This window comes from Sarcophilus harrisii, chromosome 1 (assembly GCF_902635505.1).
Source record: "Sarcophilus harrisii chromosome 1, mSarHar1.11, whole genome shotgun sequence".
Taxonomy (NCBI): Eukaryota; Metazoa; Chordata; class Mammalia; order Dasyuromorphia; family Dasyuridae; genus Sarcophilus; species Sarcophilus harrisii.
The window spans coordinates 368,532,629-368,556,977 of NC_045426.1; the positions used below are offsets into that span (position 1 = coordinate 368,532,629).

The 24,349-nt window shown below is 38.3% G+C and overlaps 1 protein-coding gene across 3 annotated transcripts in view; it reads right to left on the reverse strand.

Moving 5' to 3' along the window:
- Nucleotides 1-24,349, reverse strand: part of SETBP1 (SET binding protein 1) — a 472,784-nt gene that overhangs the window by 126,957 nt on the left and 321,478 nt on the right. For all 3 annotated transcript variants that reach the window (XM_031946011.1, XM_023495842.2, XM_031946010.1), the window contains exon 5: nt 13,972-17,449. In XM_031946011.1, the coding sequence (XP_031801871.1) occupies nt 13,972-17,449 (3,478 nt within the window). The remainder of the gene's footprint in view (nt 1-13,971; nt 17,450-24,349) is intronic.

Genomic DNA, 24,349 nt, shown 5'->3' on the forward strand with positions numbered 1-24,349 from the left:
GGCAGTGTCCAGGTCTTTGTAAGCCAATTCAGGGTTTTCTTGGCAAAGAAATTGGAATGGTTTGTCATGTCTTTTTCCAACTCATTTTTACAGATGAGGAAACTGAGGCAAGAGTAACACAGCTAGGAAATGTTTAAGACTGGATTTGAACTCAGGAAGATGAAAGTTTACTCTGGGTCCAGGGTTCTGATTTCATTATACACGGTTCTTTTTAAAGTTCTCCATATTTTCATTTTATGAATTAAAAAACATTATTGTCAGAAATCCTAGACTTCACCAGACTGACAAAGGATTCCAAGAACTCCTGTCTTAGAAATACACACTCATACACTTTCATATAGCAGGCACTTGATAATTATTTGTTGATCTGGGTGTGTGAAGAAACCAGAATGTTAAAAGGGCAGCATGGTATCACAGAAACTATGAAGTAAAGAGAATAGACTCAAATAATCCTCTAGCACTTATCAGCTGCACAATCTTGGGTCAACTATTTACTTTTATTTTCTTTATTAAATAAAGGATGGAGGCCAGTTCAGATGATCTCTGAAATCCCTTCCAATTCTAATATATTGAGTTTTAGTCTCCCAGTCTGCTCACTTTCCTTGGAGTACAAATTTACCTTTCTTTTCTATGTTTCTTTGTTATAATTATTCACTAACTTGACCCTTCTCCCCGTCCCCCCTTCCCCTGGCTCTAAAGTTCTAAATACTAATCTAATGCCTCACAGAATGGCAGAATGGGAACTTGAAGTTGCATGGATGGTGGGTCTGGGTAGCATTTTCCAAGGAACAATTGAAAAGATACCCCCCCCCAATCCTGCTCCTAAATTTATCTGCACTTAAAACCAATTCTGAACAAGAATTCTGTTCTAGCTTTTGGATCCTGTTTTCTCCCATGGTTTATCAACAGAATGACACACAATCAGCCCTCACCCTCAAGAGGATGATGTCACTTGGTTTGCTTCAGGGGAAGAACTGGCTGGTTGTATTTTAAGCTTTGGGGGTGGAGTTGTGGTTCAGTTCCTCTAGATTGCTCACAGCCTCTCCCACTGTCGGGGCCACCCTACAAAGACATGCTGCTGACTTTTGAGCACATTCCTTGAAGCCTCTCAACTGGTCAGAGGTTCTGCCCATTTTCTGGTCAATGCCTTGAGGTTGTAAGGCTTGTAGAGAGTGGTTTCTGAGGTTTACTTAAGTAGAACAGACTGGAAATCAGGAAAATTTCCATGTCCAATTGATCCCAAGTTTGTTTTTACATTTATGTTACTGTTTGGGTGGTGGCAAAAACTAAAGAAGGCACCGGTGACTATTCTATTGGGAAAAAGAGGTGAAAGAGAGGAAGTAACAACTGCTTGTGATGGCGAAAGAGAAAAGGGAAGGAGAGCTCACCAAAGTAAAAAGAAGATGGAGCTGATGGTGAAAAGGATCCTCAATCAGGTGGTTCAGTGGAGAGTGCTAGATGTAGAGTCAGAAACCCCTGAGATCAAATCCTGCCTCAGTGAGATCATTTAATCTCCCCAGGCTGTGAATGGAGGGAACCATGAAGTCCCTTTCAAATGCTGTTCTTCAGTAGAGTCCAATCATTATTCTGGTGTTGTAGTTTTCTTTGGCAACGATTCTGTAGTGGTTTGCCATTTCCCTCTCTAGTGTATTAAGTGTTAAGTGATTTCTCCAGGGTCACCCAGTTAGTAAGTGTCTGAGGCCACATTTGAACTTATGAAAAGGAGTCTTCCTAATTCCAGACCCAGCATTCTATCCACTGAGCCATCTGTCCCCTATGATTTTATGAAGCTGAAGTCAGAAGATCTAGCTTAGTCATAACTGCCATTTCCTAGCTATAGGAAATTGCCATTTCCTATAGGAAATATATTTCCCTGTGATATTCCTATAGGAACTGCCATTTCCTAGCTATAGGATTATTTATTCTTTAAGAGCATCAATTTCCTCATATGTAAAGTAGAGATAATAATACATACCCTATACTAGCTCAAAGATTACTTTGATGATCAAAATTGTCAGAATTCAAATCTAGGTACTCAAGTGCTCTTTTTACACAAAAAGGAATTGAAGCTCTGAGTGATTAAATGACTTACCTATGATCACATGGAAGGAAATGACCAATAACCAGTAGGTAATGGCCCTGTGGTACACATACTGATTTAGAAAACCCAATACTAACATTATCTAGATTTTATTTTAGTTGTATTTACTTTGTTAAATATTTCTCAATGACACTTAATCTGGTTCTGGTTACTTGGAAGTATTATGGGCCACAGGAGGCCAGTGGGCAATGTGTGTGTGTGTGTGTGTGTGCGCGCTCTGAATTAAATTGTGCCACTTGTTGGAATTATACATTTAGAACTATAAGGGACTTTATTATCTAGTCCAATCTCTTCCCATCCCCCACTCCCTGACATACACACATCCTACTCACATGACAAAATCTGGGTCTCTTGGGATAGAGTGACTTGTTTGAGTTGCATAGGCCATGAGAGTCAAGGCTAGAATCTGAACTGTGTCTTCCATTATAAATTCAATCAGGGTACTTCCCCTTATGCCAAATGACTCCTGGCTCACATTGTAAGCCACACATATATCATTATACAAAGGGAAGGAAATGGCTAATAATACAATTTTAATGTAATTTATAAAATAAACATACTTTAAAAGTAATATAATTTATAAAATTAACATACTTCAAAAATCTATATAGATCTAGATCCTAGGAAAGTAAAATGGCACAAACATTTGACTAATGTGTCAGATTCCCTCAGGTGAGGCTGGGAAAGAAAGTATGACAGAGAGTAATCAACAATCATTCACAAGTAGGAAGTTCATTCTATAGTAAGGTTCTTTACTAACATCCTTATCCGATGTTTCATTATAGCATAGAGGGGATTATTGGCCCTTGATTTCTATATCATTGAACCACAAGTTTTAACAAATCCTACTTGTCTGAAAAGGCTATGAGCTACAGACCTGGTTTGGGGTTATGTTTCTGTGGTCTGAGAAATGTCTTGCTAAGTGGCTAAGCACCAGAGGTTTGGGAACCAGGCAAGTTAAGTGTGTGTATGTGTGTGTGTTTGTGTGTATACATATATCACATACACAACATTTTATTATTTAGTAAGACTTGGTAGACTTCTGCCATCTGCATTAAAGAAAGCAGTATCACACAGATAAAAATCACTGGTTCTTGAAATAATGAAGTGTGACTGCATGCTGGTATTATATTAGGTGTAATGATTGATATAAGGAAGTATAAGACACTAAGACTTCAAGGAGCAGTGTGCACAGAGTCAGCCTTTGAGGAGGTGGAGCTGGATTCAAGTCCTTCCATATAGCACTTAATCTTTCAATATTCTAGGCAACTGTTGAAGAGAAAGGACTGGCTTGTGTTGGCAAAAGTTTCATATATCAGAAAAAATCATTTTTTAAAATCTTCATTCTTTTCTATTTTTTGGTATGTTCCATATGTCTATCTACCAACATACTCTGTCTCCTTAATCTTTAAAAAGCCTTAACTTTATCTTATTATCCACATAAGCTGATATCTCATATCTCTCCTATTCTTTGTGGGGAAATTCCTTAACAAGATGCTCCTTTAGTGAATATACATTTATTAAACACTTCCTTTGTGCCAGGCACTCTTTTAAGTAATATGCAGATATCTTGTTTGAGCCTCATAGGAAACCAGGAAGGAGGTGTTATTATGATCCCTGTTGAGGCTATCATATGAGATAAGGAAATAAAGTGTCTTAGCCAAGATCACAAGCTAGTAAGTATGGGAGATTACACTAGCTAACTCCACTTTCTTCTCACTCTCGAGCTTCCAATTCTCTTGCTCCAAAGTTACCAGATCTCTCATCATTCTCACATCTGATGGCTTTTTTTTTTTTTTTTTTTTTTACAATTCTGATATTTTTGACCTCTCTCCACCACCAGATATTGTTATCACCTCTTAAATGCACTTTGAACAATTGGTTTTCATGGCACTGCTCTCTCCTGGTTATTATGCTATCCACTGGTCCACACCTTCTAAGTCTCTTTTGCTGGTTCTTGGCCCAGGTCATGCATCCCAACAATAGAGATCATAATAGCATATAGCTTCTAGTGATAGTATGAGGATAAAATGATACATTTATAAAGTACTTTGCAATTCTTAAAATGTTATATAAATCTCACTTACAGTAATAACAATAATAACAATTTTATTATTTGGTGTACAGATGATGTATATTGAGTGTTTTGTAACCTCAAGGTGCTATACTTGTCAGGTATTACTCTTTCAGCATAAATACTTCCACAATTTTACTCTTAAAGTAAGATTTAGATATGTTCTAAGATTACCTGTTTCTAGTTTCAAGAATGGGAGGGAATAACATTTATATAGAACTTTATATGTGCCAGACACTATACTAGGCACTTTACAATATTATCTCATAACAATAAGCTTGAGAGTTATACGCTATTATTCTCATCACCATTTTACAGTTGAGGAAACTGAGGTCGACATTAAGTGATTTGCCTAGGGTCACATAACTAAGAAGTATTTGAGACTCAGATTTTCCTGAGGTCAGGCCCAGCACTCTACAGCCCTATGAATGTAATTGTGGGATTCCCATGGTCCTAATATAACAGGATCAGGGCATAACTTTGGGTTACATCTTCCCTGACATTCCCTTCATGCTTTTATGGATTTTAAACTCATCTCTTTTCTATCTTTGCCTCTCTGGTTGTCATTAAGCTGAAAAGAACTTCACTTTAGAGATTACTGAACACCTGGAGAAAACTTCTGACTTGATATAAAATTCTTTTGAAAAAGTCTTAAACAAAGAATATCCCACTAAATATACTACCAAAGACCTTGGAAGAATAGTCGAGAAACCTAACTTTAGATGTGGGCATATTTGACAGTTTGGACAAAAACTGCTTCTTAGATAAAACAGTGGAATTAAATGCAAAGACCTAAGATTATAAGGATGATAAAACATATTTATTCTTCTTCTTTCTATAGAGAGGTGTGAACAATGGGTGAAGAATTGTGCATATAAACCAACTGAGGTTAATATGGTTATTTGATATTGTTACAAGGTTGTTGTTATTGGGTCTTTTTTGGTTGTAGTTTGTTTTTTGGTAAGGGGCCAAGAATTGGGAAGAGAAGGCATTAAAAAAAAGCATCATAAAACATTTTTAAAGAAAAGAATGCTGGTTTACGAGTATAGAAACCTAGATTATAGGGAGAATTCTATCACTACCTAGTTATGAATTCATGAATAAGTCATTTGACTTGTTTCTCATCTGCCAAAGAAAGAATACTACTGGTCTACCTGCCTCAAGGGTAATTATAGACATGAAATGAGACATGCTGCTTTTAAAAAAAGCATTTTGAAAAGTCAAAATTCTGTGCCAAGTAAGGGTTCTCACTTCTCCTTAAGGAAATTTTTTACCTCCCAAAGCCCTCTGACTCTCCATCTAGCACAGAGGCACAACGTTTTTATCACTACCAACTTCCCACCCTTTGTCTTGTTTACTTTCTGGAGATAGTGAGAATTACTGAGTTGTACTGGATACAAAGCACCATGTCTAAAGGGGCTGTGAAACTGGAAGGCCAATTGGAAAGAGGCATAAAGCAAGTTAACTTAGAGATTCTAAAGAGCATAAATACTAATACAAGCAGCACAATTCAAGCATCTCCAAAGGGTGTTCATGCTAGACAAGAACTGATGAGATCAGAAGAAAGAGATATATTTGGTTAACCACAAAAATCTCCCAAACCGATGACCCTCTTTCTTACTCCAATATCCTGTCAGGACCTCCTGAATCCTTATGGTTGAACCTTTCTCCATTTTGGTCTTTCTTCTACAGTGGTACAGTTTACTTATTAGTTTTTTTCTTCACAAGATGCTTATAATTTTTCTCTTTGAAAAGATACAGGTTTCTCATACTGCTCTTTCATTAGTTTTCCATGTGTACAGGATTTGTCTTCTTAATTAGGTTATTTTTTCATTTCCTTAAAAAAACTTTGAAAGTTTTGTTTGTTGTTTATATATTAGTCAGTGTCCTTTAGGCCTCTGCATTTTCCCCTTCTATTTCAACTAAATATTCCCTTTCTATTTAAGGAAACCTGCTTAGCCCCCATATTTAATGAGGAGAGAAATTTATGGAGAAGGGGTCCACTGAACTCACCATCAATAGTTGATCAATTGCCATTATTGGAAAAGTAAATCCAAGAGGCCTGGAGTGATATCCTTGGAACTAGCAATTCTATTCCCAGTTCAATCCCATAGTCTTTGTTCAGGGGAGAAAGCCTTGTGGAGATGGGATCTGGCAACTGCTTTACAAGTTCTGCTATCTATCTATGCCCTTGCTTCTTCAGCACCACAGGTGCTGAAGATTGTGAGTGGGGGAGAGGAAAGTCAGGAGGGAGAGATGGGAAGCAGCTCTTGCTACTAATGCCTTGGTACTGTCAGATGGTTCACACCATTATAAACTATATATATGCAAATGTATGTACACATATATATGTACACACATATATGTATGTGCACATCTACACATATATTTTTAATGAAAATTATATTCTAGATGTATTAGCATTTGCTTTGCTCCTGTTCCCTAAGGAATACTGGGTGTTTCTATTTGACCTATCTATGAATTCTCCTTATTAGGAAGTCTTCCTTATTAGAGAGTGAGGTCCTTGGGAACAAGGACTGTCTTGTTTTTCTGGTTGTAACCTTAGTAATTAGCACACTTTTATCACATAGCTAGAACTTAAACCTTATTCACTCATTCATTTGACTATTCTTCCATGCATCTATTCATTCATTTATGGCTTTTTTGAAGGTGAGCTCTTCCTCACAGACATCCTAGATGATTTGTTGGAACTCTGTAAATGAAGTGCATCACACCTAAAAGATTAGAATAGTGGCTGACAGGAAAGGAAAAAGAGGATGGATGTAGAATACCTTCTCCTCTACCAAATGTAAGTAAACAGTGCTACACCCTGAATGTGTCTTTAGACACCTTTCATTATGAACTTTTGGATGAAGATGAGATCCACAAGAAGGTAGAAACATAAGATGTATCCATTTGTAAGTGAAATAAAACTGGGCTGTATCTTGGGTCTCTCAGTGTCAGGTGTTGATCATGTTAGAACACAACATTCTTCTTTACAACTCTTGGGAAGACTATAATTCATTATGCCAGGGAAGACTTGACTTCTGCTTACACAGAAGAGGAAGCTTTCACAAAGGGATATTTATTGAGAAGAAAGCGCAACAAGAGAAATATAAAATACAGCTTGGAATGCATTTTGGCTTGATAAAAGAGGAAACTTCCTAACAATGATAGCAGTCCAAAAGTGAAAAGATATGTTCTAAGGCAGTGAATTCCCTATCACTGGGGTGGAGTGGCATTATTCAAATGGAGGTTTGATTCCTGGCTGTTGGAGATCTTTTAGAAGGTGTTCCTGATTGATTTGAGTTGGATTTAAATCACTTCTAAAGTCTTTTCTAGTTGGGAGAGTCTGAGATTTTCTGGTTTCTTTATTCCTTCCTACACACTACTTTCAGCCAACTGGCATTTAAATGCTATTTGGGGAAAAGCATAGTGTATGCCAAAGGTATCCAGCAGGGTGATTTCACCCCAGGTAGCTTCATCCTGAGAAAGATTCTTCTCTCCAAGCCTTTCCACAGTGTCTCCCAATAGTCCACTTCTGGAGAGAAGAGGTAATGTGTCCAAACTTTCTTCCACATAGCCATGTTTTCGCTTATCTCTGCTCCATGACTGGCCACTCTTGGGAAGCCGTGAGTATTGCTGCTTTCCTTAGCCAAGAAAGCCTCAGTGGTATAGCCAAGCCAAGTCTGTCAAAACCACAGTTTCTGCACCGCCAATCCAGAAGGTGCATACTTCCCCACTCCTGTAGAGGTCTAAATAAAACTTCCAACAGAACTTGAGAATCTGTGCCAAACTAGGGAAGATAAATGGCCTAGGGACTCCATGCTCTGAAGGTGAAATTTTTTGATCACTGTCTTCAACATGGCCAAGACAATACAATTTTTTTTACGTTCGCCAAGTTATGATTTACAAAATTTAATTTGACAAATACTAGATTTCCAAAAGAGCTTTATATAGAATCTTAAGATCAAGTAAGTATGTACAATTGTTAAGACAGGGAAGGGAGGAAAAAGCCTTCTTCAGTAGATACCCCCAAAATGGTCTTCAGTCTGATACAACAGTTTCTAGAGGTAGCATGGAAACCAAATGTTTGGCAGAGAGATACTTTTAATAGTAGCTTATAGTAGAAAAAAAGTACTATATAGTTTAATATCTCTTACTCCATTCATCTTTCCAATTTTCCTTTTGCTCTTTTATTCTCTCTCTCTCTCCCCCCCTCTGTGTGTGTGTGTGTGTGTGTGTTATCTAAAGAATCACAAAATATCAGACATGGCAAGAAGAACCATAAGATCATGAAGATCAAATCTTATTTTATAAGTAGAAAAAAGGAGGTGATATGGCTTGCAATGGTCACAAGACAGTATGGAGACCACCTGAAATTAAATAAGCCTAGCAGATAAAATATAGCCAAGAAGTCATCCAGCCTCTGACTGAAAACCTTCAGAAACAAGAATACCATCCTTTCCTGAGGCTACCCATTGTACTTGTGGATTCCTCAAATTGGCACAAACCCATGTGACTATATCATTTACATTTTTTTTAAGATGAAGTAACTAAAGATTTGAGAAAGTAAGTGGTTTGACTAGTTATAAATTATAGCTCTTAAATTTTAGAGCATAGATTAGAACTCAGCTTCCAACTAGACCTCAGATCTGTTCCACTTAAAGAGACTGCATGCAGAACTAGCTCTCACAGTTACTAATTTTAGGACTCCTGATTTCAAGATGAAAAAAAAAATGAAACATACTAAATCTAATCAGTGCTCCTCTTCTTTTTTGTTCTTTTGTTTTGTTAATCTCCACTTTGGGGGATGAATCCTATTCTCCTTTCCCATCCATTTTTAGTCAATATTTTGTCAGAGGCATATTGTTTTCATGCATTTCAAGACTTTTGTCATCCTAGATAAATCTTTCCTTGGGACAGTTGTTTAGATGTTTTCTTTCCTCCCTCAGTTCTCCAAACATATGAGATCTGCCAATGGGCAAAGACAAGGCCCAATTCACCAGCTCCTAATATCTCTGAGGTTAGCTCAATATTATTTTGTAGGTCACAAATATCTGAGTAAAAACTTGGACATTATTATATTGACCACCTAGCTTAATATCCACATGTGACTAACAAGTGAGTAAATTTACCATGCTCACAGCTTCTCCCTTATCTGAGAGAAGCTTGTTCCCTTTCTACTAGCTTGAAGAGGAACACATGTCTGATATTCATGGGAAGATTTGAATAATTATTAGTTAAGATATATGGGGACTATTAGTATTTGAAAAAAATAAAGATTGTGATTAAAACTTCTTTTGCATCCTCATGTGGGATTTCTCTAAAATACCCAGAATCACATTCTGATTTGGTGACTAAAAAGTTCACTGCTGTGAGCTAAATGAAAAATAGTATCTCTGAGATGCTTTAGAGGGATTCTTCTAATGGCTTAAATAAAAATTGGAGTAGTTGACCTCTAAAGTCCAGTTTTAAGATTCTGTAATTCAGTTCTCCTCTATTCATTCCTTAGTTCCAGTCTGACTCTATAAATGACTACATAGTAGTCGGCTTACACTATACCAAAAATCCTAATAGCCATGATCACCTTCAAAACATGAGAGGGGAAGAAGAGAAAGAAGAAGCAAGAAGAAGGAAGTGTTGATATATGGAATGGGTATAAACTGTAGATATGATAAGAGATGGCTAGAAACATAATTTTGCCATCTGGTGGGGCAGAGGGATGGGAAATAAATGATTTTCTGACTGCTGAAGGGGAAATGAAGTGTGCAACTGCTGCTATTGCTAAATGGGGTCTCTAATTCCTTTCTCCATAATGATAATGACTCACATTTATATAGTGTCTTTCACTAGCCCAATCCCAAAGAAGTGTTTCAGAAGTGTAACCAGACACATCTCTTGGTTCATTTAAAAAGTTAGGCCTCCATAGGGTAGAATTTTACAATGCTTTTAATGTGAAACTAACTGTTGGAAAAACAAATATTCAAATACAGAAGGATGAGGGCAGAGGAAAAGTAGTATGTGTGTGTGTGTATATATATATATATATCTTTCCCTGAAATAGGAGAAGATGGAAAAGGAGAACCAGTTTATATTTGAAATCTTCACTCACATTATACTTTGGTCAAGGCAAAAACTTCCATACAGATAAAATCATCCATGGATATGAAGGGTTTTATGTAAGCAAAGTCTAATCTTAATTGCTTCACATCTCTACCAAAAGATAGCATTCACTGGAAGATATATTTTAGGTGAATCCTCCTCAAGTGTTACTGGGTCACTAGGGTAGTGACTTTGGTAGCTGACATCTGGTTCCAGGATTTATTAAAGACCATTTTTTGATGCTCTGGATGCAACAGAATGTTTAGGAGCAATCAAAGATGAAGGCAAGAAGTGGAATGAGGGCATCAATGAATCAAGTTGCAATGAGATAACCAAGGAAAAAGAAAATAGCTTGGATCTTAAATGGCTGTCAACAACATTTATTAAAACATGGGCAATATACTTACTAAGATAATGTTATACACATAGTTAAATATTTCACAAATATTTTGCAAACTGAATCTCAGTAAGAAAAAGAACAGAAGATATCACTGGAGACATTAAAGGGTTGACATTTATATAAGATTGGGCTGTAAGGAATGATTCTACATTGGTATTGAATTAAGTAACAGAATGTCTTAATTACTCTACTTCTCTTGATCAGTTGTATAATCACTGTTCAACCACCTTAGGGGAAGACTAGTAATTTGATGGGTGAATATGTTTTTGAAAGAAATAGACAGTGGGAAGAACACTGACTTGGGAGTTTGATTCTTTCTGGTGCTGACTTTGTTACTGATTAATTTTTTTTGACACTGGTTAAGTTACATCAATTATTTAAGCCTCAGTTTTCTTAGAGGATAAAATAAAGATTAAAAAAATCATTGAGCTTGAGAGATAGTATGGGAACTTGGGAGTCATTTAGCTCCAACCTCTCATTTTACAGAGAAAGAATTTGAGGCCCAGAAAAAGAGTCTTTCCTGAGGTCAGACAGCTAACAATAATAATCTTAAGGTTTGAGAAGTGCTTTAGATATGTTATCTCATTTGAGCCACACAAAAATCCTGTGAGACTGGTGATATTATAGAGAAGGAAAGCATGACTCAGAATTTAAGCTATTTGCTCAGGTTTGACCAGCTAGTAAATATTTCTGGTTAGAATGAAACCCAGAGTTTAAAACTCAGAGCTCTAACCACTCTGCCATGATGTTTGCTGATAATTTAATAGTTAATAATTTATTAAATATGAATTTAATTAAAATAGTAATTTAAGAGTAAAAACTAGAACCCATTCCTCATGATTCCCAATTCTTCCATTATCCACACTTCTGCCTTTTCTATCTTACTGGGCAAGTGTGAAGATCAAGGAAAAGAACAGATGTGAAGGTACGTTGGAGGAAAATGTCACCAGAACCATATAAATGAAAATATAAGGAAAGCATTATGGCAAGACTAGAAGCCAACTGTGAGCCCCTAAAAATAACAGGATCTGAGTGTAACTGGACAATTTATTGAAGCTCAAACAACCCCAGGATAACAGTCTGGTTTAGGAAAATATTAATCAGATTGTTTCTTTAATGTGTGATCATGGTGACAGGACCCCCTTGGCTGCCCTACTCTCTTATTTTCTGACTAGTAAGTAATGTTTTTGTTTGTTGATGCTTCTGAGTAAAACTGTGACAATGTTTTTCATCTAACTAAAGCTCAGAAAATGCAGAAATGTGAACCAACTCTGCTCCTGGCTAGGTGAGGTCCCAAGGTTCAGCTCTGTCAGGCTGAAAGAGAAATTAGGATCATGGCTTGGGCTTAGGGTTAATTTATCTCCTTTCTCAGGCTAGGCTTCACCATTCAGACTGCATGATACTGAAGATACATAAGAAAAGCCAATGAAAGTTAAAAAACAGACTTGCCAATTGACTTTGTGTGGAGGTGGGGGGAAATGAAATTTGGATCATTTATCTCCTACAACATATCCAAAAGGACAGGACTGCTGATTGGTCTTCATTAACCCAAGAGACCATGACCATAACAAATCCCATACTAGGGCAGAGGTTTGAAGGGGAACTATGAACCTTCCTTAAATGATAACTCTTATGACTATTTCTCTCTGAAATATGCTAGCCTGGAAAATATCTAATTTATTCATCAATGGACAGTTTCTACCTTCTCTAATTATTCATTGCTGAGGAGGAATATGAAAAAGAATGGATAAGAAAGCCCTTGCTGCCTAAAGAATTTGTATCCTCCTCCTATCCTTCTGCATCTTAGGTATGGGAAAAGGATCCTTTAATTCTAAGCTCTGGGGTAAAGAGTTGTATATTATTGTGGTTTTATAATTCCCTTGACACTTAAGACAGGGATCCTATACTTTTTATGTGTAAAGGAACTACTTACTGGGTTCTACTTTGGAAGGCTTATAACCCATCTAGTGATTTGTGGGGGATATTGTCAGGAAAGTGGGAGACTTGAGACAGGCTGGTGGTGAAAGTTTGGTGATGGAATATGGGGGAGGTGGATAATGACAGAACAATCTTTCTCACTGCTAGGAAGCCACAAGTAGTAGGAAAGGATTAGGATGAAAACTATTGGTATGGCAATCCACTTTAGTAGTTTTGAACAGTATTTCCCTCCCCAATGGAAATGCCTCAGGATAAAAGAAGTTTCACACAATCCTAGAGTTAGTTCTGGAAAGAAACATGAAGACCAGCAAGCCCCAGCTTCCAATTTTACATTTGAAGAAACCAATACCAACAGAAATTAAATAAGGTTACTTAGGGAGTATGTGATGGAGATAGGATTTGAATTTTAGTCAGCATCTTTTTCACAGTGCCATGTTGAAAGGAGTTATGGCATTAATGAAGACACACATACACACAGACACACACAGACACCCACACATTTCCCTGTCCCCCAGCCATGTTCTTTCCTTATAACCTAAAAATATCAGAGAGACAGAGGAATTGTGAGCCTCATCCCCTTGCTATAGCACTTGTAAGGCAGAATTTTGAATGCAGACAGGCTCCACAGCGAGACTCGGGTGCTGTTTGTGTCTGGTTTCCCCTTGAGCCTTACCACCATTTTAAACACCTGGGAGGTAAAAAAAAAAAAAAGAGTCCCGTATTCAGGAGTGAAAGCCTTGATCTCACTAGGTTGAGATCTATGAATTGTTAGTTGATTAGAATTAACCTGCTGAGAATCCCTGAGTGAAGTCTCAATCATGGAAGAAGATATTTCAGGTTAACTCTGTGTTCTTTGCTAGGATAATAAGAGTCCTGACATTTTAAGAATCTAATAGAGAAACCTACAGTTTTTAGGGGTGAGGCTTCTCTTTTCTCTCCTCACCAATGACAATACACACCTCCTGGCTATATATGTCTTGCATCTTTCATCTCTGACAAGAAAGCAAAGATGGCAATGGTTTTTTATTTTTGCAATTAAGAACCTAACAGCTCCTAAAGGCTCATGAACCTCAAATAATTTCCTAAGAAAACAAATAGACTATACATGAGAGTATATGGATGCTTAATGAACTATGGGCAGAAATGCTATGTGGTCACTAAACCAACTTAAGAGGAAACTGGCTTTCATTTGAATCCAACACTTCAAACAGTGAGTGTAAAAGAAAAAAGGTGAATATGATGAAATCCTAACGTTCAAAGCCTAGGAAGTAAGGAATTGACTTAGACTTTAAATAAGATGCCTGCGGTGGGCAATATCTCCTGCATTTAGGACATTCCGAACCATGGACTTACCTGGAGACACTGAGGAGTCGTAGGTGCTTCTTTCCTTTCGGTTCATTCTGAAGGCTTGGATGTCCTTTTCCCTGTATGTTCCAAAACCTTCAAAGCTCCTTCTTTTACTCCCACTCACTTCACTGTCCCATTTGTCATTCAACGTGTTCATATTGCCAAACACATCCAAGGTCTCTGGCCTCGTGCTGCTGCTCTCTCCGCTGCTGCCGCCAGAGAACTTCTTAGAACAGGAGTCAGCAGGCTCTCCACTAGTGTCTCCTTTTTCCTTCACCTGTGTCCACTGTTGGGCATCAGAGAGTGACAGGGTCGACAGGGTATCAACCTCAAAGTTACTCTTGGAAGCTTTGTGGCTGACCTCACTGTGTTGGTGCTTCTGTTTCTCCTTATGCCTACTCTTCTCGCTCACCATGGGGAGGTCTTTGTCAGCGCTGCTCAGCCGCTCACTCAACACATGGCTAGAGAAGCCTGTGGATTTGCCTGCAAAGAGACCGCTCAGGTCATCATGGGTCCCCAGGATTCGGTCCTCCTTGTGCTTGTGTTTGTGTTTATGTTTCCGTTTGTGGAGGCGACCACTGGACAACCCAGCACTTCCCACCTTGGGGGGATTGAGAGAGGGCTGTAAGTCTCCAAGACCCATGCCCACAGGTGACTGCAGGTGCACTCCATGCTTTGTTTTGTGCCTGGCAGTGCCGGACATCTTCACATGGGAGCTGGCATGGAACTGGGGAGGCGGCACTGATGGCCTCATAAATGGAGAAGCTGTGCCAAGAGTGTGGGATAGGTACAAAGGAGCTGGGTACTGACCATAATAACCAAGGTTCATCATAGGCATTGATGTGTAAGGCATTCCATAGGGTGCATAGTAACTTCCACTGGGGATAGGGTAGCTGAACCCCTGTAAAAAAGGCACCTTTGTCATGGTGTCATTGGTTTTGGCAGGCCTACCACGCTTCTTCTTGGACTTCATGTCTGAGGTCCTTCGAAGATAGAGCAAGGGGTCATACTGTATATATGGCACCGGGTAATAGTGATCAAAGTTGATTCTAAAAATACTGGGATATGGGTTCTCATGATAGAATGTGTAACTCCGGTGGGAGATCCTGAACATCTGGAACTTGTTGATAAGCTCTTCTAGGTCTGCAAGGAACTGGAGGTTGTCACGGTTCTGCAGGCTTTTCCTTTTCCGCTTGTGCTTTGGCTTCTTGATGCTTTCATGGGCAAGGAAATTGTCCACAATGAGATGCTTCTGCCGGTGGCCATGTCGGTTCTTTGTGCTGGTGTCAGATGGAATGGCCTCTGGATTGTCCAAAGAGCAGAAGTCAAAAGAGTAGCGCCGGCGGGATTCTGAACTTTTCTCGGCTTGATCGGATGTGCTGTTGTTGTCCGTCCCGATGCCACTGTCACTAGGGATGGTCTCCTCACTATGTGACTCACTCACAGGGGACAGTGTGATTTCCTTCAGGGACCCAATCTCACACAGGTGTGAAGGGGAGTTGGCCATCAACCTGGGAGGTGACAGCTTCCAGGTTCCGCTGTGTAATCCTTTCTGGGTTTTGGTAGGAAGAGCACCGATGGGCTGAAGATTTGGCATAGTTTTCAACTCTGAAAAATTGATTTCAGTGCTGGCGGGGCTCAGGTTGCCATTAGACCCCACTAACTGTGTGGAAAGTGGGTGCATAGCTGCTGGTGAAGATGCCACAAGTGACTGAAAGTTGGAAGGCACGGCTGGAATATCCGGCTGGCTGGAAACAGGCCTTGGGTGTTTGATGGCTGTCTTAGGTTCTTCAGATGGGGGCTGCAGCTCTGCCCTAGGTTTTCTGCCCCTCTTTTTGCCAATGTAGATGGTCCCTCTCTTGCTGACATTGATCTGCTTACCCAGTCTGCTGTCAATGGCTGCTCCCGCAGGGGTGGTCTGGGGTGGTACTTTTGCCTTCAAGGCAATGTTGCTGGAGCAGGACAAGATCTGATTCAAGATGTTTTTCCTCTTAAGGGTCTTCATCTTGTTGATGGTCTTGATGGTCTTCTTGTCCAGTACACCAAGCTTTCCAACTTTTTTGTGGAATTTCATCTCGCTCATGGATTTCTCTTCTCCTGGCACTAACTGGGCCAGTTTGGCCAAATTGCGTCTTCTCTTCCTCTTCTTAGTGCCAGGAAATTCCCGGCTTATTGGGCTGACTGGGCTGGTGGAAGTTCCCTCATGAATAGTCTCAACAGTGAGTAGAGGCTGTTTCTTTGGTCGTCCTCTTTTCTTTTTAACTGGTGTAATCACAGTGAGACTGTCTGTGTTTGTGTACAGAGGACTAGATGGGGTGATAGGATATGCGGAAGGTGGCTCTACCATGAGTTTTTCAGAAGTGGTCATGGCTGACTCTCTCAGCATACTGGTAGGTTTTGGTTTGCTGCAGGTCCATCTCCGTTTTGCCGCAAATTTAGGATGCTGAATTTCTGGCAGCTTGCTTGAGAGGGGTGGCTCTGTGCATGATGGAGGACTCATAACCAGGGGAGTTTTTCGCAGTCTGGCCGCATTACTTGAAAGAACCTTTTCAGCACTTCCAATACTTTCCAGCACAACTGAGGAGGGCTCATTCTCCATAATTTTAGCAAGCTTGGTAGTACGAGGATCCTTCTTGCTTCCTTCAGGGTGAGAGAGAATCCTGCTAGCTACTTCACTGCTCAGGGGAATTCCAGAAGCCAAGGCTTTCTCTGGTATGATTTTTTCTACTATTGTTTTCATAGACTGCCTTTTCTTCCTTTTATGGCTAGGTGGGTCCAGGGTTGGAGTCTTGATGGGAATAGTAATCCGGACATGACTCATATCATTTTCAGGATTACCAATGGAACTCACATTTTGCCTGGCTGGTGATATCTCTTGGATGTTATCTGTAGAGTAGCCTTCCTTTTTTCCTTCCAAGTTATCATGAGTTTTGGTCTCAAATGCTTTTGGGGCATTTTTGACCCAGTCCAGATCTGAGTTTGGTATGGTTTGATTTACTAAGTCTTTCTTGCTTGATTTCTTCTTGCTGTTTCCACTAGGGGGATCTGGGGGCTCCATTGATCCCCCTCCATCTTGGTCTACTAAGGGCGGAAGTCCATTGCACTCAGCTGAGCTGGTGGTCTGGACTGGTGAACTGATGTTGCTTGGGGCTGGGACCACATTCCCCAAAAGCAGATCTTTGCTACTGCTAGACAACTGACTCCACGTGCTGCTCACACTACTTTTCTTCACCTGGGACTTGGCAAAGGAAGCCACAGGTTCAAGGGTTGGAATCTTAGTAGTGCCTGGAGTTTCTCGACTAGACTCCGTCCCAATAAAAGAATTCTGAGTGGCGGGCCCATTATCCGAGCTGGCAGACCAATCTATGTGGCTCTGGGTGCTGTTTTTTTGCTGGTGCTTTGGTTTTAAGGTATCTCCAGTGAAGTCCTGTTGGAGGCTGGGATCATAGTGAAGGGCTGAGTGTTTCTGTGGCCTCTCATAAACCTGAGAGAAAGAGAAGGAGGAGGGGGATGAGTACTTTGGTACCATTAACAAAGTTAATATTGAGGCTCTTAATTATCTGAAAGTTAGAGGCAAATGACTACTTTAACAACTTCTTCTAACTCTGAGCCATTTTATAAGGGTTCCTTAAACTGCAGTGATAAAACTATATTAACATTGTTCTCAAATGAACCTTAAATGGGATCTAATCTCAAAGTCTTGCTTTCAAATAAAATAGAATCATAGTCTAACTAGTTTAAGTTTAAAATAGAATCATAGAATGTTAGGGCTAAAATGGACTTTAAAAGCCATTTAGTATAAATTATTCATTTTACAGATGAGGAAGTCCAGGTAAAATAAGGTTCTGCCCAAGGTCACACAGTTGTTTAATAGCAAAGCAGGGACTAGAGTCTGGGTTTTCTGACTCCTAGTTTATGATTCTTTCATATCTACCATGGATACCTTCCTCCTTCTTCCCCAATATCCTCCTAAAATGTACTTCTTTCCCCTCTTCAACTTTTCCTCAGTGTTTGTAGATTACAATATTATTCATATTTCACTGAAGTGCTGGTATCATAACTCATTAAGCAAGCATTCTCTATAATGCAAAAAAAAGTTCTAAGATCTGAAATCTAGAAATACAACCAGTCTCCCACTCATGGAACAGGAGGGGACCATTAGAGGACAGAAAAGAAATGGAAAGAGGAAAAAGAATGGGAGTTTTCAACCACTCATCATTTCAACATAAGGTTTTATTTTCGATCCTATACCCTACCCCCATAGAGTGCTGTAAATAGTAATGCACTCTATAAGCTATTAACATTAATAATTACATTTTTTGCTAAGAAAAATAATTACTCTAATTCATTTCTAATGGAGATCCTTTAACCTCTTAAGACAATTTCTTATAGTACCATAGGGGGTTCTTCATATTCTGAGGCACACCCTGGGAATGTAGTATTCTAGGAAAATCAATATCCCTCTTGGGATACTGCCTTGGAATTTTGCCAGCTCAGCTTCATCCCAAGTCTACCCCTGACAGAACCACTTTGGGACTTCAGAAGCTTCCTTGGACAGAAATACAGAGGTCAGCTGAACGTTCAAGGGTGAGGAAAACAGAATCGATATAATAGAGTAAGTGAATGCAAACTTATTCACCAGGTTCACAAATGCTAGAACCAGGGGACAGCTTTTAACGTTCTCATTAAACACACACACATACACACATCCATACTTATAAAACAATAAAAATAGCAAAACTTGATTTTAGGTTGTTGGTAGAAAATTTAAAGAATGTGTGTCCCCCGAAGTGGGGGACTAAAAATATAAATAGCCATAAGATATAATCAAAGGTTCAAAGATTTAAGAATTAAATTAAGAAATTAATCACTTAAGAAATGATCATAGAATAAAATGGTTCTGGTAAAGGTTTGAATGTTGGTTTTTATTTTCCTACTACAATTCCCTCATTTTACAGGTGAGTAAACCTAAGCTAAGATCAGGGAACACCTTAGCTAGAAGGGACAGGACTGGAAAGAAAAAAACAACAAAAACAAACAAGTCAGGGCAGGAGGAAGAAGTCCTAATAGGAGACAACTTTCAAGATTACAGTTTTTTGAAGATTTTCCAGAAAGAAACTAAAACTACCCATTGGAGCAAAAACCTTGGCAAGAATGTTTTGGTCAAATTATAGTTAATCATTCTGGAAACTTAAAAGACATTAAGAGTGTTTGAGGTACTAAACCTGGTTGATGATATATATATATATATATATATATATATATATATATATATACACACACACACTTACAATTTTACTGAAACTTCTGGTATGCCTACTGTGTCCCATTGGATAAACTCAGGTTAGCAGTTTTGGGGGCTTGTATTTTCCGCATTATGGGGACACCTGTTCTTGAAATTCCTGAATAATATGATTCTGTATCTGGGTGTTTGTACAGGTACTAGAAGGATTTATAAAATCTCTACTTTATGTAAGGCATACACAAGGCATTGGAGATATCCCAAAACAAAATTGTCATTGACCTTAAGGATTAAACATTTTATCACCATATAAAACAAATACATATGTAGAAAAACAAGTTGATTTTTTTTTAGGGGAAGGGATGGGGACAGTAGTAGCAGGAAATATCAGCAAAGGCCTCATGTAAGAGATGAATTGTGGCAAAGGCTAATGTGCCTGGACTGAAGTCTGGAAAACATCTTCCTGAATCCTGGCTTCAAGCTTTGTGTGATACTTTCAAGCTATGTGTGAACCTAGACAAGTCATATAACCCTATTTGCCTCAGTTTCCTCATCTGTAGAATGAGCTGGAGAAGGAAATGGCAAGCTACTATAGTATGTTTGCCAAGAAAACCCTAAATGGGGTCACAAAGAGTCAGACACGACTGAACAGGAAAAGATGAATAGATGCTGAGCTGTGCTTTGAAGGAAGCTGAGTGTTGTAAGAGGCAGAGGTGAGGAAGGAATGGATTCTAGGCATCAGAGACAGCTAGTACAAAGACATGAAGGCAAAGTGTAGTGTGGGTGAGAACAAAACAAAACCAGCTTGGCTGGACTATAGAAAGCATGAAAGGTAGTAATGTGTAATTAGCCTGTAAGATAGGCTGGACTCAGAATGTGAATGGGGTTTAAATGCTAAATATAGGAGTCTATATTTTGATTCTGGTAATGAAAGAAAGATAATAGAGCTGATTGATCATGAGAATGACTTCGTTAAACCTGTGTTTTACGAACATTTCTGACAACTTTGTGAAGGATGATTTTGAGAGGCAGGACATTTGTCAGAGAGATCAGTTAGAAGGCTAGTAACATCCATATAAGATGTGATGAGACAATGACCTAAGATGGTGGCCATGTGAGTAGAAAGAAAGGCAGAGAGGTATGGGATATGTTGTGAAGGAAGAATTGACAAGTGATTGAATATGTGGATCAAATGGGGAGTGAGAAATTGATGAGACTGACCTTTTCAATATAAGTGACACACACAAAAAAAGGTTTGGGGTATTTGCAACAAAATAGAACTTTTGGAATAGGGGTGGATTTAGGGAGAGATATAATGATTATTGTTTTGAATATGCAGAATCATCAAATATTTGAATATTTAGACATCACTGAATTTTAAGTGTCCAAAATAGGTAGCTGGAGATATGTTATTTTGCTCAGGAGATAGATTAGGGTAGGCTGTAGAGATCTGAGAGTCATTCACACAGAGATGATAATTAAACCCATGGGAACTAATGAAATCATCAGAAAAGAGATTGTAGAGAACTCTGAGACAGGCCTTGGGCTACATCTACAATTGAGACAAATGACAAGGAGGATGCAAACAAGAGGAGAGATCAGAAAGAAAATAGGAAAATTAACAGAGAAAAGAGTCATTGAAAGATAAAAAGAAGGGGATATTTAGAAGGAGAAAATAGTTACCATTTCAAATGATGTAGAGAGGTGAAGAAAAGGTAATTAGATTTGGTAATTAAGACTACAGTGGTAACTTTGGAGAGAAAAGTTTTGGCTGAGTGATAAGGTCAGAAGATAGATCTTAAGAGAGTTCAGAAAGAAAAGTGAAAGGAGAAAAAGAAGAGATAATCAGTGTAGAATACTTTTTCAAAGAGTTTGGTTGAGAAATGAGATTCGAGATATAGGACAATAGTTAGGATATAGCTAAGGTGAGTAAGTTACAATGAGGATTTTTTTTAAGGATGAGAAGGTATAGGTTTCTTTCTATGCAGCTAGGAAAAAATTCAGTAATAATAATAACTAGTTTTTATTAGCTATCTTTATTATGTAGTGTTTTATTATTTGCAAAGTACTTTACATGTCATTATCATTAGATCCTAATAGGAACCATGAAATAGAAGTGTTACTACTCTGTCTCTATCTTTTTTTCTCTGTTCTACACTGATTATCTCAGACAGATTTTTCCAGTATCTAAGCTAGTTACTGTGAGTAAATCAGCATATATACATATTCAGATTCTACTGTATGCACAGTTATACTTTTCCTTAAGTATGGGTGGAGGTAGACACTGGATTGACTTACAGAATATGCAACTTAAGTTCTTAGTCCTTACTTAACTTACAAATTTAGAAGGAAAAAAAAATATATATATATGTGTGTGTGTGTGTACACACACACAGACACACACACACACACAGAGAGAGAGAGAGAGAGAGAGAATACCTAAAGAAAAATTATGAAGCAGTGGAAGGTAATGAAATTCAAATGGAAAACAAGTTTTTAATTATTATTTAAAATTGTTTTCAACATTCATTTTTTTTTCCAGTCTTTGAGTTCCAAAGTTTCTCCTTCCTTTCTCCCTGCTTGTATCTATTGAGAAGGCAAGCAATAGGAAATCAATTTTTTTTCATTGTTTTTTTTTAAACCAGTTTGGAAGAATATATTAACACTGATGAACTAGAATGTATATTAAGAAGGTTGCTCAGAATATATATGTAAATCCATATCACATAAAATATAAGTAAAGGAACTGAGGATGCCTATCTTGGCTAAGGATGCATCTAAATGGCTTAGTGGATAAAGCCCTGGGACCAGAGACAGAACATGAGTTCAAATCCAGCCTCAGATAGTTACTAATTGTGTAACCTGGGCAAAGCACTTAACCTCTGTTTGCCTTAACCCACTGAAACAGGAAATGGCAAAAACACTCCAGTATCCTTGCCAAGCAAATCTCATGAACTGTATGGTCCACTTGGTCATGAAGAGTTAGACATGACTGAATAATAACAATCCCGGTTATTATGAAAAAGCAAGATTAGATCTGTTCTTCTTAGTCTTAGTAGACACAGATCAGAATAATGGGTAAAAATTGCAAAGAAGCAGATTAATAAATAATAGACAAAAAAGAAGCACTTCCTAAGAATGAGAGCAGACCAATAATAGAGTGGTTAAGTTTTGAGAGGCAATTCCCTTTCATCGAAGGTCTTTAACGAAGTGTTAAAAGACCACTTATTTGTAATATTTTATTTGTGACCTATGCATTGAGTGGAGATTAGACTAAATGAATGCTGTCAAACTCAAACAAAAATGGATGCTTTGGGAGGAGGGGAGGAAGAGTCATTTTGACTTAGGAATCTATGTTATGTTGCATTTTTATTTACTTTATTGAATGCTTCTTAGTTACATTTTAAGTTGTCTCAGGCCACACCTGAAAAATTTTCATGTTCCATTGTACCACTGGAGCTCAATGATTGTCAGTGCATCTGTTCATCATTCAATCAAAAAGCACTTATTGATTACCTACTGTTTTAGGTGCTGATGACATAATGTCAAAAATTAAGCAATCTGTCATCAATGAGCTGACATTCTATCTATCTAAGGAATGAATCAAACACATCATATGATAAGTCTAAGATCCAGGATATTGAGTTTTATTTTAGCTCAGTTTTATTTTGAAAATGCAAATGGCATTCCTTTTTATTTTCCCCTATCACATAAGAGGTATAGAATGACATCAGGGGAACTCTGTAACTCATGCAGGATGAATGGGTGAATGGCAACAATGATAAATCAACAAGATTGGAAATGCTGTCATTCAACTAAGGGTTTCTAATGAAAAACAATGCTTATGATTTTTAGGCTTTGGATAAAAAAAGCTTGCCAGGAACTTAAGGATCTATTACTTTTATAAGAAATTTTTTTCTTCTCCACCATCTGATTATTTCACTTGCCACTTAATTCGACAAAGACAATGTGATTGTAAGCAGGTTGGATTGCACTGCCTGCATTTGATAGGTGGGCCTGGTTACTTAAAAGAACTAGCAGATCAGCAGAAAGTAATGCAGTTCAGTGTATTTGGTTCTCAGTGTATCCATCTGGATCACTGCCTGATCCCATTGTTCCTAATGTCTCTGCTTCAATTTGCCCTGCTGAGAGAGCACTACAATCAAAGGGCATGGTGGACAAAAGAAAAGCACAACAAACGATCAGGAGTAATAGCAGGGAAATGGTCCTTAAAACTCTCTAGTCAGATGGGAAGAGAAGAGAGAAAGAGACAGAAAGGAGGAGAGTGGCTTTCAATGGGGCTAAAATGGCTCCTCAAAAGTCCTGGCTGATGGCTATATCCAGTTGTACTTCACAAAATCCCATTTCTTTATCTGTCAACTAGGACATATTATCTATATGGGGGCAAGGCTGTCACTTCCAATATGTCCCACCTTGAGAACTGAGCACTTACTCCACAGAGAGATGAAGTTGAAGAGTGTGATAAAAGCAGTAGAATACAGGGTCAAGCCAGAGTATGGGTAGGGGTAAGAAGAATAGTAAGAAAAGAAACATTATGCTCAGCCTTTTGGATTATCATTTTGTGATTTTTGTCAGATTTTAGAACATATTCTATTTTTTTTTTCCATTTAAGATATGAGGTCCTTGGGGACAGAACCTATATTTTTAAACATCTTATAGTGGATCCTTAAATATGGTTTATATAATGACTGTATACTAGATTTTTCATTATTTTCCATGTTCTGTGTTAAGCACAATAAACTTTAAATTATAAATGGACCTCCAGTATGTTTTTTTAGCCACTCCTTAACAGTCAGCATGTGCTTAGAGTACATGTTTTAATTCAGCTGTTCTTTAAGGAAATAAATGTGCCCTTTATGCCCTGAGAGTAAAACAAATTTTAGCTCATGGAATCCTATTTTAAAAGCACTAGGGAAATTTACTATTTCAACGAAGCCTGTAGTAAATCCCCCTTCACACTTTTGTACTGATTATCACCCATTCCTAGCATGTACTCCCTCCTCTCTTCTATTTCTTTTTAGAATTCCTAATCTCCTTCAAGAATCTGTTGAATTTCTACCTTCCTACTCTCTACTTGAAGTTCTTTCTTTTCTGAGCGCCAGAATATTAGTGCCTTCTCCA